Here is a 15,510-nt window from a genome sequence, read left to right as displayed (position 1 = left end):
ACTCGGACAAGTTCATGTGTCGGTACCGGCTGCTGCATTAAGTGCTTGCATGGTTGCTTCTTAAGATTCATCCACTTTGAAACACTCTCTATACTCTTGTTGACAGTCAATAATGACCAACTTTCGTTTATCATCTACGAGTGACGGATTCGGTCGATATAACAAAATTTGGTGAATAGCATAAGTCATTAATGAAAAAAACAGTCGACAACTCACCAGTAAAGTCCTTGACAACACAACATGAAAGCTACCGACGAGAGCTTTCAAGACTTAGAAAGTTTATCGACAAAGTCGTCGACGACGAACAATCCACATAAAAACATAACCGCTAGGTGGTTATGTTTATTGCGGCTATTTCGGGATTTTTTTTATTACTTCTTGTGGAAAAGTGTTCTGGATAGTAGAAGTTAGTGGATAATGTAACTTTTTGTAACTGCCATTAGAAAGCTATTTGTTTATTTGAATTATAAAGTTGTGACTGCCATTTGTAACTGTCGATTATAGGCTTTAAATAATCACACTGTACTCTTTGTAAACCCCCATCAATCAAATAACTCAACGTTCTCGCAAATTTATCTTTTATCTTTACTTTTTCGCAATTTTTTTTGGTTAGATACATTTCCGTAATTTAACGGGCCGCGATTGCCTCCACTTTTTGTATCTTTTAATTTCTTGTCATTTACTTTTCTGTCCAAAATCAACAAAGGACCTTTTATATCTTTGTCGATTCACTCATCGATCCATATATATTTGAAAATGCATTTCATCGTCGATTCAATTCCGATGGAACATCTTTTTGTATATATTGAAAGGTATTTCATTATCAATTCAATTCCAGTGAAACATCTTTTTGGCACGCTTGGAGGGACACATTTTGTTGATTCGAGGAGACTACAATGGCAAGAACCAGAAATCAACAAGAGTTTGATGATGCTGCCGACAACAATAATCTTGTGCCACAAACCGGTGACGAAGTTGCTGCACACTCTGAATCTTCAGCCGTTAATCGAGCAGTAGAACGGGGCCAAAGCGAGGGGCAGACCTTCCCGACGTCTCACTAAAGAACAGTCGAGAGAAGTTACACCAAATCCTCATTTGTTGGCCATCATGAAGAGGTTATTCGAACAACAGCGAAATGATATGGCCAGCTACATTGTGAGTCACATCTCAGACATAATTAAGCCGACTAGTCAATCAAGTGGTAATGGGGGTATGTTCCTAATCCTTCTCCGTTTATTGATGCTAATAGTGTCGGTCAAGACAAACAAATTGGTGACAACAATTGGCAAATCAAAATGGTCAACAGGCCGGTCAATTGCCAAACATTGAAGATGTAAGACCAATGGCTCCGTTGGTACCACCAACTATGAATATTTCTATTAGGCATGACATGCCGATTAACGTAGATAATTTGGCAAGACCAGCATTATTGCTTAAGGGGCAAGATGGCCAACCAATTTCAAAATTGAACCCAACATAGTTTGTCGAAGAAGTTCGACAACATTTAGGGTTAAACAGAGGTGTTATCATACCTGTTTACAGAAAACCATTTCCCGAATGGGTCAATAATAAGCATTTTTCAAGAGATTTCAAAATGCCTGACTTTGTCGTCTTTACTGGCGAAGATGAATGATTGACTATCGAACACGTTGTTTGGTTTATAGCCTAGTGTGCGGAAGTAGGGACAAATGAGTTTTTAAAACTTATATTTCAAAAACTTCTTTTACGTGGTATACTAGTTTGCCACCTAATTCGATGTGTAATTAGGTAGAGATGAAAAGACAATTCTATTCTCAGTTTTATAGAATAATACCTGAAGTATCAACTGACGATTTGGCCAAACTCTATCGATACAATAATGAGTCGGTTGATCGATTTATTGCTTGATTTAAGAAGGCTAGGATTAAATGCTTTACTTCACTCTCAGAAAAAGGTTTCATGAATTTGGCTTTCGATGGATTGAAGTTCAATCCAAGAGAAAAATTTGAAGGCTAAGACTTTGCCGATTTGTTAGATTGACAACGAGAGTATCCAAGTATAAGCAACTTCTCAAAGCTCAAGATAAAGGGCTACTTGAAAACTTTGCACAAAACGTGGCTTTAATAGAAAATTATGTGGCAAATATGAGATTCGAAAAGCCTTACATTTGTGGATCCTTAGAGCCTGCCAAAGTAAAAGAGAAGATAATGGCTAAGGCTAAAGACACTCAAGTTTACTCATCTGATATTAATAAATCGGACGAAATCTTCGACTTACTTTTGAAAGATGACCTAATTAAATTAACTAAAGGCCATGTAATTCCAAGTATAGAAGATTTAGTAAACCAAAAATATTGCAAGTGGCACCATTCATGGAGCCATAACACAATTAATTGTATTGTTTTCAGGAAAACTGTTCAAGAAGTAACTTGGTAAGGAAAAACCAAATTTTCCGATGACAAAGGGGCATATTATGACTCTTGATTATCTATTTAAAAGAATCGTATGATCGATGAATCATTCAATTCTTTTAAAGAGGGGATTATGTTCACAACAAAAAATAACCAACTTTTGGTTACAATCGATAAGTGACGGACTTAGTCGATATAATAAAGTTTGGTGAACAACAGAAGTTATTAATGAAAACAAAAGTCGACAACTTGAAGAGAATCGACAACTCGCTAGTGAAGTCATCGACAACACAACATGAAAGTTATCGACGAGAGCTTTCAAGACTAAGAAATTTTGTCGACAAAGTCATCGACAACCAGCAATCCATTTAAAAACATAACCATTGGATGGTTATGTTTATTGCCGCTATCTTAGAGTTTTTTAATAACTTCTTGTGGATAAATGTTCCAAATTATAGGAATTAGTGGATAATATAACTTCTTGTATTCGCCAAAGTTGTAACCACCATTTGTAACTATCGATTGAAGACTTTAAATAGCCACATCATATTCTTTGTAAAATCCCTAATCAATCAAAGAACTCAACGTTTTCGCAAATTTATCTTTTATCTTTACTTTTCCTCAATTTAAATAGCTGGCTGCGATTACCTCCAATTTTCGTATCTTTAAATTCCTTGTCATTTACTAAATTGTTCAAAATCAACAAAGGACTATTCATATCCTTTGTCAATTCACTCGTCAATCCATATATATTCGAAAGGCATTTTATCGTCGATTCAATTCCGATGAAATAACTATTAACATATAGGTCAAGTCAAGTGCCACTTGATGTCTTAGTGTCCCCGAAATCATTTATCATTTGCTACATGATCTTATTGATTGAATCTGATCATCACAAGGCCTCCTCAGGGTCCCTATCGTCCTAAGGCAGTTGGCTGATAAATTTCATTTGAAGTGTGCTAAGTGATTGACGGCTGCATGAAGTACTTGCACAGTAATACTCTGTGCTCTTTAAAATTAAAGTCAAGTCAAGTGCCACTAACTCAAGTCAAGTCAAGTCAAGTCAAGTGCCACTAGATGTCTTAGCGTCCCCGCAACATTCAATATCGTGATCTGATTGATTGAATCTGATCTTCTTATGACCTCTTCAGCGTTCCCAATCGTAATCAAGCAGTTGGCTGTTAAGTTTGATGGTTTCCAAGCTCCTGTGGCCTTCTCTATAAATGGAACTGTGCAGGTCAAGTCAGGTACCATCGTAGCTATCCCAGCATCTCCTCACTGACACTAGCAAACCCGAAGATGAGTTCGAGCCATTCCTGTTCAGTCACCTTCCCTGCCGTCTTGATCCTAGAGCTAGTGATCACAAGCTTCGCTTCTTGTAGCGCTCTAGGGAGCGAGACTGACAAAATTGCTCTGCAGGAGTTCAGGTCCCTCTTAACAGATAATGCTGCAGGAACCTTGGCCTCTTGGAATGATTCCCTCCATTTCTGCCAATGGACTGGAGTCACTTGTGGTCTCAGACACCAACGAGTCGCCGCCTTGAACCTAGATGGATGGGATTTGGCCGGGACCGTGTCACCATATATCGGAAACCTTTCGTTCCTCCGATACCTGAACCTCGCAAACAACTCTTTCCATGGTTTAATTCCTCCTGAAATCGGGCACTTGTTCAGGCTTAAAAACCTGATCTTGAGCCACAACACCTTCGGAGGTGGAATTCCTAGAAATCTCTCCCTGTGTCTTAGCCTCATGACTCTCGAGCTCGACAATAATCATCTCCACGATCCCATCCCTCCCGAATTTGGGTCACTGTCAAAACTCCAGAAGCTCTCCCTTTCGAACAACAATCTCACAGGACTGATCCCCGCTTCGATCGGAAACCTTTCCACCCTCGAAGAGCTTAATCTATGGAGCAACAACCTGACAGGAGGAGTTCCCATTTCTATAGGCCAAACGAGGCTCAAAATTTTCATGGTTGGTGAAAACCAGCTGACAGGTGGCTTCCCCTCTGCTCTTTACAACTTGTCATCCCTCGATACCATAATTTTGACCTATAACCTGTTCTATGGTAGTATCAGGAGAGACATAGGCCTTCTGCTTCCGAATCTGCAAATTCTCTATCTGGCAGGTAATCAGTTCAACGGTCTCATTCCCGATTCACTCTCCAACGCCACGAACATAGCAGCAATTGATATGCCCAGCAATAACTTCAGTGGACGTGTCCCGGCCAGCTTCGGAGGGCTTCAAAACTTGAGCTGGCTCAACCTTGAGTATAATTTTCTCGGAAGTGGCTCAACCGGCGGTCTAAGTTTCCTTGCTGATTTGGCCAACTGCAGCAACCTTGAAATGCTGGATTTACAATATAACCAGTTCGAAGGCGAGCTGCCAGTTTCGGTCAGTAACTTCTCAACGCAACTGCAGCAGCTACAAATGTCGGGAAACAGAATTCGTGGGAGAATTCCTGAAGTAATTGCAAACCTCTTTAGTCTACAACTATTATCCATGGACGATAACATGCTAACAGGCAACATTCCAATGTCTATTGGGAGGCTATCAAACTTGCAATATCTGAGTTTGGGCCAAAACAAGTTGACTGGACACATACCTTCGACCATTGGTAACATCACCGGTCTGATATTTCTGTACTTGTACAACAACAGCTTAGAAGGAATCATACCTTCAAGCCTCGGCAACTGCAAGGCCCTGCAAGATCTACGCCTTTGTCATAACAAATTCACAGGGACCATTTCCAGCCACATGATCAGACCGTCGTCCCTCATAATAAATCTGAATGTATCTCACAACTCTTTGTCTGGGCCCATGACACCCGATGTTGGAAACTTAAAGAACATCATTTCTCTTGACGTTTCGTACAATCAAATTTCCGGCGAGATTCCTACAACTTTGGGCAACTGTTTGGGATTCGAAGAGCTGTATATGCAGGCGAACCATTTTCGAGGACCCATTCCTCAGTTCACGGGGTTAAAAGGCATCCGTTTTCTCGACCTTTCCAATAACAACCTCTCAGGGCAAATCCCAGAGTTTTTAGTTAACTTGTCATCGTCGCTGCAATTATTGAATCTGTCTTTCAACAATCTCGAAGGCGAAGTACCTGTACGTGGGATATTTGGAAACACTAGCGCCTTCAAAGTTGATGGCAATGACGAGCTGTGCGGGGGCATACCTGAATTGCATTTGCCTTCATGTCCGGCGAAATCGTTCCCGAGATCGGTAAAGCATAGATCTGTGAAGAGATTGATGGTAATAATCATTTGTGCTTCTTGTGCGGTGGCATTACTGTTCTTAGCGTCTCTTTTCCGGTTGAGAAACTCGAAGAAGGAACATCTGCCTACTCGCTCCTTGGGCCATTTTCACGAGAGTATTTCTTATGATGCTCTATTCAAAGCTACCGACGGATTCTGTTCAAGCAAATTGATTGGTTCAGGTAATCTTTATATGTAAATGAACATTTAACTGCAACAAATGAGCACAGAACACACTTCGTAGTTCATACAGTAGTACCACGTCGCATGACCACAATAGTTTCTAACTCTTTGTTCAGGTAGTTTTGGCAATGTGTACAGAGGAACTCTTGGCCTTGACGGAAAAATCGTGGCCATCAAGGTTTTGAATCTCCAGCAGAAAGGAGCTTTCAAGGGCTTCTTGGCCGAATGCAAAGCACTCAGCGGCATTCGGCATCGTAACCTTGTTAAGATCTTGACTGCTTGTTCGAGCATCGACTCCCATCGTAATGAGTTCAAAGCCTTGGTATACGAGTTCATGGTAAACGGCAACTTGGACACGTGGTTGCACCCAAACGACAAGCACATGCAATTCAAACCTTTGAGCTTCCTGCAAAGATTGAACATCGCCATCGATGTGGCCTCTGCTTTGGATTATCTTCACCACCAGTGCCGAACTCCAATCATCCACTGTGATCTGAAGCCGAGCAACATTCTTCTCGACGATGATTTCACAGCTCATATCAGTGATTTTGGATTGTCGAGGCTCATTTTTGAGTCTAACAAAGACATCGTTTCGAGTCATCTCAGCTCCTCTGCTTTTAAGGGAACCATGGGTTACATCGCTCCAGGTACTGCTCTAAAGATCACAAATACATTTACATCCACAAAATCAAAAGATTTCAATGACCTTGTAGAGTAATCGAGCTAACAGTAACTTTTTTCTGGACTGGCAGAATATGGAATGGGCGTTCGTCCATCAACAAGTGGGGATGTGTACAGTTTCGGGATTCTCTTGTTAGAGATGTTCACTGGAAGACGACCGACGGACGATATATTTAAAGAGGATTTTAACCTTCAGAAATTTGTCAAGTCAGTGTTGTCAAAGCGAGCAACAGGGATTTTGGATCAGTCGATTTTCTGTGGGGAAGTAGGCGAAAGCTGGGACAACGAAGGGAATTGGAGCGACTGCGGAATCGACCAAGCCAAATGTCTGATATCGGTTTTTGAGATCGGATTAATTTGCTCAGCAGAATCACCGAAAGACAGGAAGGACATAAATAGAGTTGCACTGGACTTGCTCTCAATCAGAGACAAGTTTCTTAAAACCGGCATCCATGAGGATAGAATACAGAGCCCTGCACCAAGTAAAGTACCTTTTTAAGTCGCCATACGCTTGTATCTTTGCATCCCTAGCATTGCTTGACTGTTCCACAATGGATTTGGATTTAGTAAATCGGTTCATATGATAACGAGTCTTGGGACAAGAAACCACCAGGGTCTCGATCGAATCCTGCATGATCATTGACAACTGATGCGAGCCTGATCGATTCATTCTCCTTTTTCTTTTCATATTTTTCAGGGGACAGGTGCGAGGAGGCGGCCTGATCCATCTCCGGTTTTCGAGTGGGACGAAGAAACTGTAAATAGAGCCGGGCACCACGTAACTTGTTGGAGTCAGGTGGCCCTTTTCATGTCAATGGCAGGCTAGCTCGGGTGTTCGTGAAGTCCTTCGTCCGTAACCGAGCTACTAGGGAGGGCGTTCGACTACGAGGGGCCTCAGGTTGCTAGTTGGTGAGTCTCCAAACCAGCAGTTTCTGGTTGGTCAGAAAGCAAAACTAGCACTCTGTATGATAAAGAAAAACAATGGACTTCGACTATTCCTATGGTTGTTTTCCTGTTATAAGACATCTAAATGTACTTGGGTCCGGTTGCGTTGTTCGGTCTGGTTCTAATATCTCTGCTAAAAGGTGAGATCCTGAGAAACTGTCGGTCGAGAACGAGAACCTTCCGAGAGTCCTCGAGGCCGTGATGGAAGGTTTCCATGCACTCCTGTAATATATGAATGGATTTCCTTCTTATGTCCATACAGCCAACTTGTCTGTCTTTCTTCTTTTCTGGAAAAGTAGAAGCAACAACATTGATACCGCCCAATTGGCTCCGGAACGACTCGGTTCTCTGCTTATTCCATGATTTGTCTTGAGAACCCAACGATTGATTCCTAGTTCCATCCGTAGAGATGCAGCTTTTCCATGTCAATTGGATAGAGGAGGATTGTTTGAAGCATTGTCTCACATCGCTTGACACCGCCTAAATGCTCTTTATATTCACGTGGTCTTCCTTTGGGTTTTAGCTTTCCTAACATGATATTAGTATCGGAGTCGGTGTTATCCCTTTTGTGAACGTGCTTGATCAACAATAAAGAGAGAATAAAAATCATATCTTTTTGTTGTAATCCTCGAACAAGATTCGTCGAGATTGATGCTGAAATCGCAGTGTTTGGGAGGCAACTGCTGCAAAACATGGTATGAGAGTCTGTGCTATCACTTTCGCGAATATGCATGATGAGCAATAAAAAGAGAATAAAAATTAGACCTTTTTTGTTGTAATCCTCGAACCAGATTCGTTGAGATTGATGCTGAAATCGTAGTGTTTGGGAGGCAACTGTTGCAAAACGTGGGCTGAGAATCAATAGAACCGCATGAAATGTCTGATCTACCCATACTAAAACTAAAATTAAGGAAGGAAGACAATTTGTGAAATTTTAAATGACAACTTTGATGAACATTTACTTATAAGTGGCTGAAGTTATCGGTTTGTATAAAAATTACTTCGAGCTCTTCCAATTTATGAAGTCAAGTGTATGAGCAAATTTGATCGTAAATAATTGTCGGTTATAATTTTTAACATATAGAAAAGGATTAAAGATTGCATGGATCATGCCATCGACTAAATGAGCCAATTCGACAACACTCGACGTATTCGACGATGAACATATAAATGTGGAATCAATTGGGTCAGAATATGTGAATAGGAGATATATGAATAGAATATCAAAAGCCGAAATTATTGATTAGAAAAGAAAAACGAAGAGTGTGTCAGAATGTGGCAAATACTCTCATAATTATCTATTCACGTTTCGAAATTAGATGAGACAATTTTCGACGCGATGGGTCAACGCGACTTGGATATAACATCGAGATGACTCATTGCAATTATGTGTGATTTCCATGCTAATTGAGTCTATCACTCATTACTCAGGTGAGTTGCGAGATGAGCAAGCCTGACTATGTGGAGCTCAATGTATGCTTGCCTGACTACACAGCGAGTGAGAAGAAGATGAATTAGAATATAGAAATAGAGGGAGGAAAATAACGTGGGTCGAGTATGGGTTGGATTTGGGTCATAAGAATAACACTATATGAAAATGGGTCAAAGTTAGTTAAATGGATCAATATGGGTTAAATGGGTAAATATGAGTCGGATCATTTTTGACCCGACCCAAATCTACCTCGATCCACCTGTTTGACGGGTCTATTCGTAACTGAGAGCAGAAAGAAAGATTTCTAGATGCCGAGAGCCAAAATTCAAAGAAAATAGATGGCGTGATTGAGGAGGTAAATTGCAATGGGAATGATGCAATTTGAAAATGAGGGTTTTTTTTTTTTGTTATAGTGGAATTAAAATATTTTCCATTCATTTCATGGGCAAATTAGTCTCCTTTTCCCACGTCTTCCTTGCTATATAAAAAGAAGGCTTTTTTGACCTGTTGACCATTCTTTAGCGCAACCCTAAAAATCAAACTCGCCCCACCAAACTCCGGCGACGAGGCAGAGCCTCTGTCTCTCTTTCTGAGTTTTTCGTTCTGCAAAGAAAATGCACAGAGCTCCGTCGGCCTCCTCCCTCGGCCCCGGCGGCCTGGACCTGAGCGGGGCCTTCTTCAGGCCGATCCAGAACACCGCGCCGCCGTCCCCCACCAAGCGCCACACCAAGATCGCCGTCGTCGGGGTCGGCAACGTCGGCATGGCCATCGCCCAGACCATCCTCACCCAGGACCTCGCCGACGAGCTCGCCCTCATCGACGCCAAGCCCGACAAGCTCCGCGGCGAGATGCTCGACCTCCAGCACGCCGCCGCCTTCCTCCCCCGCACCAGGATCTCGGCCTCCGTCGACTACGCCGTCGCCGCCGGGTCCGACCTCTGCATCGTCACCGCCGGGGCGCGGCAGATCGCCGGGGAGTCCCGGCTGAACCTGCTGCAGCGGAACGTGGCCCTGTTCCGGGCCATCGTGCCGGCGCTCGCGAGGCACGCGCCGGACTCGATCCTGCTGATCGTGTCGAACCCGGTGGACGTCCTGACGTACGTGGCGTGGAAGCTGTCCGGGTTCCCTTCGAACCGGGTCGTCGGGTCGGGCACGAACCTGGACTCGTCCCGGTTCAGGTTCCTCATCGCCGATCACCTCGACGTCAATGCCCAGGACGTGCAGGTACCGTACGCACAGCTTTACTTTGATTATTCTGCAATTGCCTTTTTGCTTTTTGCTTTTGTCTTTGCTTTACTTGACTTTCTTACGGTCTTAGTGTTCATTATTTTATTTACCTACTTAGCCTGCATTTCACGCTGATATATTAATATTATTTCCTTACTTTTAAATTTTTTTTTATCTATTAATACGAGATGTGATGAAAAAAAAAGAAAAAAAAGAAGAGATTTTGTAGAGTAATTGTCCTATTTATGAAAGCTTGGGATTTTTTTTTTTTGGTCAAAGAAAGCTTGAGATTAACATGTGATAGAAAAAATGCAATAATTTTAATGAAAGTTGTATGAGAAATTAGTATATCCCGAAGGTAAAGAGTATGAATAAATAAAATCTAAATGATCCGTGTTTTAACTGAACTGCAATTTAATCTCTCTATGTTTGTTTGGTATTGAAAAAGGCGAAGCCCAAAGTTACACCAAAACTCACCTAACGAAACTAGATCCGACCTAATCTACAATCAATAAAGGAATCGAACCTAAATCAAGGTTTCATTCACATCGCAAGAGTGAATGACGGTTTAAATATTTTATTGCAAGTTCGAGATGAATGTCCACATTTTTTTGTAATATTAAAATAACGGGAGTTATTTATTATCTAATTTTTTTTAATAAACCGCGTTATAAATTGCCATTCTTTAACAAGAAATCATTTTGTCTTAAAACTAAGTTTTATGAGGTCGACAAGATCGAGTCTTGAAAAGCTGCAACGGTTTCCCCTCTCATACTCTTCCAAAGCAAGTTGACACCAATCTCATAATAATATATTTTTCCTTTTTGATTCGTTGCAATCGCACAATATAATATGATAATATATTCCTAGAAATGGTTTTGCTTTGTCATTGCAAGAATCGTTATAGGCATTGGAGTTTTGAGCAGTTGCTCCTCGCGATGCCAATTTTGTACATCAATTCTCATGTTACTACCGTATTACATTGTCCTTTGTTTTCACTTGCGTATTCGGTCTTTGTTTCTAGGCCTACATCGTGGGCGAACACGGCGACAGCTCGGTCGCCTTGTGGTCGAGCATAAGCGTCGGCGGGGTCCCGGTCCTGAGCTTCCTAGAGAAGCAGCAGATCCCGTACGAAAAGGAGACCCTCGAGAACATCCACAAGGCGGTCATAGACTGCGCCTACGAAGTCATTAGCCTCAAGGGCTACACCTCGTGGGCGATTGGGTACTCGGTCGCGAGCTTGGCCCGGACCCTGCTCCGGGACCAGCGGAGGATCCACCCGGTCTCGGTGCTGGCCAGGGGTTTCTTCGGCATCGAGGGCGGCGACGTGTTCCTGAGCTTGCCGGCCCAGCTCGGCCGCGGCGGCGTCCTGGGCGTGACCAACGTGCACATGACCGAGGAGGAGGCGCGGCGGCTGAGGGAGTCGGCGACGACCATCTTGGAGGTGCAGAGCCAATTGGATTTGGGCATTTGAGGAAGAAGCCCTTCCCTCTTGTAGTTTGCTAACCCAACACCAAGACTGGTTTGTTGACAACGCTCTTTTGGGAACCTTCCCTCCAAGAACTTTCTCCTGCAGGCTCTCAGCTTGAAGTTAGTAGTCTGCATTTCTTTTCTAGGCTTTGATTTTTTTTATTTTTTTCTCTCCCGATCTAATTTGGGAGTCTTTTTTCGCCTCGTTTGGCATCTCCTTGCGCTCGTTGTTGTTGCTTTTATTCGCTCGTCGTGGTGAATAAATCTGCTTGCAACTGAAAACTTTGTGAGAACGTCATCATAGTCTAGCCAACGAGATGCTCGGGGCATGGTTCTATGACTTTTTCGAGATTTGGCGGGAACTCTCGTCTCCCGATTTTTGCCTCAATCGAAATCTAGGGGACTTTTTCGTCTTCATATGGCGATGGTGTTGAGGGTGTCGAAGCTAGGTGCGCACTGCAGGCAGTAGATTCTAGAGGGGAAGATATCTACGACTACGGTGATCGACCGCTTATTGTTTTTGATGATGTGACAAATCTATTCCTTTGGAATGGGAGATCGTCTATAGCATGTAGACTATATTCTTTTGTTTGGGGTTTGTTTTGTTTTGCAGCTCTTTGAGATTTGCTTTGCTCGGAAGCTATGTTCCTCCTGTATTTGATCTTGAGAAATGAACGAAATTTTCTTTCGATAGAAAGAAAAACAGTAAGATTGGTTTGGTTTCGACACTTTGTTTCTCTGCATTGGGAACTTTGTACCCCCTGATTGTGTTTCCTTCTTAAATTAATCCCTAAATTTTTTTTATGATTGCAAAAGAAACCTTAATGATTCTCCTATGTTGCAATTAAGCCCCTCCCCAGTAATACTACCAAAAAAAACAGAATGTAAAGGAGCTGCGATCTCTTCTTTATAGTCAAATTAGAGCCTCACTAAACAAAATCTCTTTTCGGCCAAATAATGTTACATCATTTCTTGCGATTTATGCCCTCTTGTCGTTCGACTTGTCCAGTCGAAATTGGTCCATAATTTTAATTGCGAAGGAAATTAAGATTGCATCTTTCAGAACCGCCAGATGGTTTCCATCCTAAATAAAAATACATAGATTAAACATGAAAAATTATCAGATTCGTCCAAGCAAAAACAAGACGCCGAGGTTAACGATGGAATCGAAAAATTCACCTTTACCTAAGTCCCACCGCGATTTTATCCTTTTTTGGTGTGCTCAGAGGGAGGACAAATTAGTAATTTTATTACGAGAAAATGATACAAATAGTCTCTGAACTTTGATTCAACGTGCAATGTGATCCCTGAACTTTAACCCAATGTGCAATGTGGTTCCTAAACTTTCAATTTGTTCAATGTCGTCTCTGAACTTTTGATACTTATTATATTTAGTCCTTGAACTATATGAAAATAGTTAATGTAGTCCTTTCTTTAAGTTAAGTTTAAGGACTACATTGAACATTTTCATATAATTTGGGGACTACATTGAATATGTACCAAAATTCTAGAGACCACATTGAACAAATTAAAATTTCAGGGACCTCGTTACACATTGAGTCAAAGTATCATTATCCCTTTTATTATTTTGTCTATTGGGCCGGGTCGAACTCTGGTGCTCCGAATCTTGGCCCAATTACACACACAAAATCAGTTCAAGCTCAGGAAACAGTCTGTAGACAAGTGCTGCAGACACGGAACACATCTGTTTGGCACCCGAGAAAGTGCGAGAAAGTGCGAGAAAATGGCCGCGCGATTGAGCCACGTAGCTTCGCGGATCATGGGCGGCCACGGCGTCGCCGCCCGCTCCGTCTCCTCCTCCCTCCGCCTCCGCTCCGGCATGGGCCTCCCCGTCGGCAAGCACATCGTCCCCGATAAGCCCGTAAGCGATCTCGCCTCCCTCGCAGGAAACCCTAATCCGCCATTCTTATCGAAATCATTTTCCCGATTGTCGACCTTGCTGTTTCAGGTGCCCGTGAACGACGAGCTCATGTGGGACAACGGGACCGCGTTCCCCGAGCCCTGCATCGATCGCATCGCGGATACTGTGGGAAAGGTTGGGGCTTTTGTTTTTTTTTGCTGTTCTTTTCGATTGATTCGTTGACGAAGGACCGTGTGGGGCGTGGCTTCAACGGTGAATTGTGATGTGGCAGTATGAAGCATTGGCTTGGCTTTGCGGAGGTTTGGGGTGCTTCGCGGCTTTGGGGCTTTTGGCTGTGTGGAATGATAAGGCGTCGAAGATACCATTCGTAAGTCCAGTGACTTGGGTTTAAGTTTGGTCTGGAAGTGGTGTTCATGTTGATCTTAAATTGGTGGAAATTTGTCCTCTGTGCTCGCTCTAATTAGCTGAACTTCTGGCTTTTCTTATTGACCACTGACCATAGATGTTCCCGTGGTCCTTTATTTGGATTATGGAGATCAAAAGTCGGTGTGTCTTTAGGGACCTGATGCGAAAGTTTCACTTGGAAGCTTCTCGTGTGACATGTGATGCATGGGGACTTATGTTTGTATACATACGCGGATGTTTATAGCTGTCCTGTCCTGTTCAATTGGAAAATCGTTGAACTCGGGATCTTTGTTATGATTAAAATTTCCTTAGAGTCAGAGAGAATGGAATAGGATGCCAATGTGGATTAAGAGCCTGCGAGTTTGATTTGTTTATGATGAGACCCCCATCGAGATGATTTATCCTTCCTATTTTTTTAGCTCTGTTTGGTAGTAAGTAGTTGATCGAACCCAAATAATGTTAATTGGGATTTCCTGTGCATTATTGATGACAATGTGGAGTTTAGTAATTACATTGGGTCCCTAAATGAATCCTCTGCTTGTACATTGTTGGTAACTTTGATTTTTTTCAAAGATCGGAGACTTGTCTTCCTTCCATTCTGCTGATGAGTTTATGATTGTCATCTTCATACGCCCACTAACTCTTTTCCTCTATTTCCAGACGCCAAAAGTATATCCATATGACAACTTACGGGTGGAGCTTGGTGGTGAACCATAGGGAGGCTGCAGTTTATTGATCTTGAAGCTGCTGTTGTTTCATGTGTGATATACTCTGCCTTTTCTGCAGTTGGTAATTTTTCAATAATAATCGATCAACTGTTCTTGTTCTCTTTTCCATGAAAGCAATATGGTGTTCAGCCGTTGCATCAGTAGAGAGATACGCAGGAATCTTATTACAACTTATCTGTCTTTTTCATTCTGTCAAAATCGATTTTACGGTATGAGTTGTTTTGGTTGTATGCAACAAGGTCCCTATGGACAAGGGAACAAGTGAATCATCGCTTTGGGGTGCAGGCAGCCCTCTACTTTCCATCCCATTGTTTTCCATCGTCTCGTATTATACTGTACCATATCAGACCATAGCCATCTATCGAGTGAGAGAAAGGTAGTATGATGCTCAGCCTTTTCATAGCATTGTTTTCTGTCGGGTGATGATTTTGGGATACAGATTCAAATGCATAACTAAGAAGGATGTCCGGCATCTTGGGATTTGAATGTGCTTTATTTAGGTCCAAGATATGGGCACCCCCGATTTTTATGAAGAGAAATATGAGAAGCACCTTCTTTAGTGGTTTTAGAGAAAGTTAACCCAAGACCTATGGTAAACACAAAAGAAAAGGACCTAAAGTAGCTGTAGGGGTGATACCGAGATCAGACGCTTGATTGCATCATAGGTGCTTTTGGCAGCGTCATGGCTCTTGTTGGTGGTTCTATGTAAATGGACTTTCAGTTTTGAGAATATTTGCAGGTTTCTAGCTTTGTTCGCCATATATATGTAACACATTATGTTAGAAAAGGAGGCGAAGTTGTGAATGGCATTGCTAATTTATATCATAGTTAGGGACAGAAGCCAAATTTCCATGGGTCCGGATTGTTGCTATGGAGGAGGATGTTCCTCACATATGTATCTTTGCT

The 15,510-nt window shown here is 42.2% G+C and overlaps 3 protein-coding genes across 3 annotated transcripts; all 3 read left to right on the top strand.

The window, feature by feature from the left end:
- The first annotated feature begins 3,618 nt into the window (after window positions 1-3,618).
- On the top strand, window positions 3,619-8,086 carry LOC115664901 (putative receptor-like protein kinase At3g47110). Its single transcript, XM_056304652.1, has 4 exons — window positions 3,619-5,834; window positions 5,952-6,482; window positions 6,588-6,998; window positions 7,214-8,086. Exons 1-4 carry the CDS (start codon window positions 3,689-3,691, stop codon window positions 7,237-7,239), a joined length of 3,114 nt encoding a protein of 1,037 aa, XP_056160627.1. The 5' UTR covers window positions 3,619-3,688; the 3' UTR covers window positions 7,240-8,086.
- Window positions 8,087-9,416: 1,330 nt separating this feature from the next.
- Window positions 9,417-12,317, top strand: LOC115686528 (L-lactate dehydrogenase A-like). Its single transcript, XM_030611862.2, has 2 exons — window positions 9,417-10,116; window positions 11,144-12,317. Exons 1-2 carry the CDS (start codon window positions 9,508-9,510, stop codon window positions 11,591-11,593), a joined length of 1,059 nt encoding a protein of 352 aa, XP_030467722.1. The 5' UTR covers window positions 9,417-9,507; the 3' UTR covers window positions 11,594-12,317.
- Window positions 12,318-13,262: 945 nt separating this feature from the next.
- Window positions 13,263-15,009, top strand: LOC115686527 (NADH dehydrogenase [ubiquinone] 1 beta subcomplex subunit 8, mitochondrial). Its single transcript, XM_030611861.2, has 4 exons — window positions 13,263-13,471; window positions 13,559-13,645; window positions 13,743-13,838; window positions 14,537-15,009. The coding sequence occupies exons 1-4, from the start codon at window positions 13,334-13,336 to the stop codon at window positions 14,591-14,593; spliced, it is 378 nt and encodes a 125-aa protein (XP_030467721.1). The 5' UTR covers window positions 13,263-13,333; the 3' UTR covers window positions 14,594-15,009.
- Window positions 15,010-15,510: the final 501 nt, after the last annotated feature.

The sequence above is a fragment of the Syzygium oleosum genome, unplaced genomic scaffold, assembly GCF_021117445.2.
Source record: "Syzygium oleosum isolate NSW1041296 unplaced genomic scaffold, Sole_v2.1 Sole_v2.32, whole genome shotgun sequence".
NCBI lineage: Eukaryota > Viridiplantae > Streptophyta > Magnoliopsida > Myrtales > Myrtaceae > Syzygium > Syzygium oleosum.
This window is presented reverse-complemented; position numbering and strand designations above follow the sequence as displayed.

Excerpts from the sequence above, each read along its gene's own strand:
- LOC115664901 (XM_056304652.1), top strand. The coding sequence starts at position 3,689 with ATGAGTTCGAGCCATTCCTGTTCAGTCACCTTCCCTGCCGTCTTGATC. Across the intron at positions 5,835-5,951 it reads AAGCAAATTGATTGGTTCAG|GTAGTTTTGGCAATGTGTAC; the intron begins GTAATCTTTATA and ends CTCTTTGTTCAG. Across the intron at positions 6,483-6,587 it reads CATGGGTTACATCGCTCCAG|AATATGGAATGGGCGTTCGT; the intron begins GTACTGCTCTAA and ends CTGGACTGGCAG.
- LOC115686528 (XM_030611862.2), top strand. The coding sequence starts at position 9,508 with ATGCACAGAGCTCCGTCGGCCTCCTCCCTCGGCCCCGGCGGCCTGGAC. Across the intron at positions 10,117-11,143 it reads TCAATGCCCAGGACGTGCAG|GCCTACATCGTGGGCGAACA; the intron begins GTACCGTACGCA and ends CTTTGTTTCTAG.
- LOC115686527 (XM_030611861.2), top strand. The coding sequence starts at position 13,334 with ATGGCCGCGCGATTGAGCCACGTAGCTTCGCGGATCATGGGCGGCCAC. Across the intron at positions 13,646-13,742 it reads TCGCGGATACTGTGGGAAAG|TATGAAGCATTGGCTTGGCT; the intron begins GTTGGGGCTTTT and ends GTGATGTGGCAG. Across the intron at positions 13,839-14,536 it reads AGGCGTCGAAGATACCATTC|ACGCCAAAAGTATATCCATA; the intron begins GTAAGTCCAGTG and ends CTCTATTTCCAG.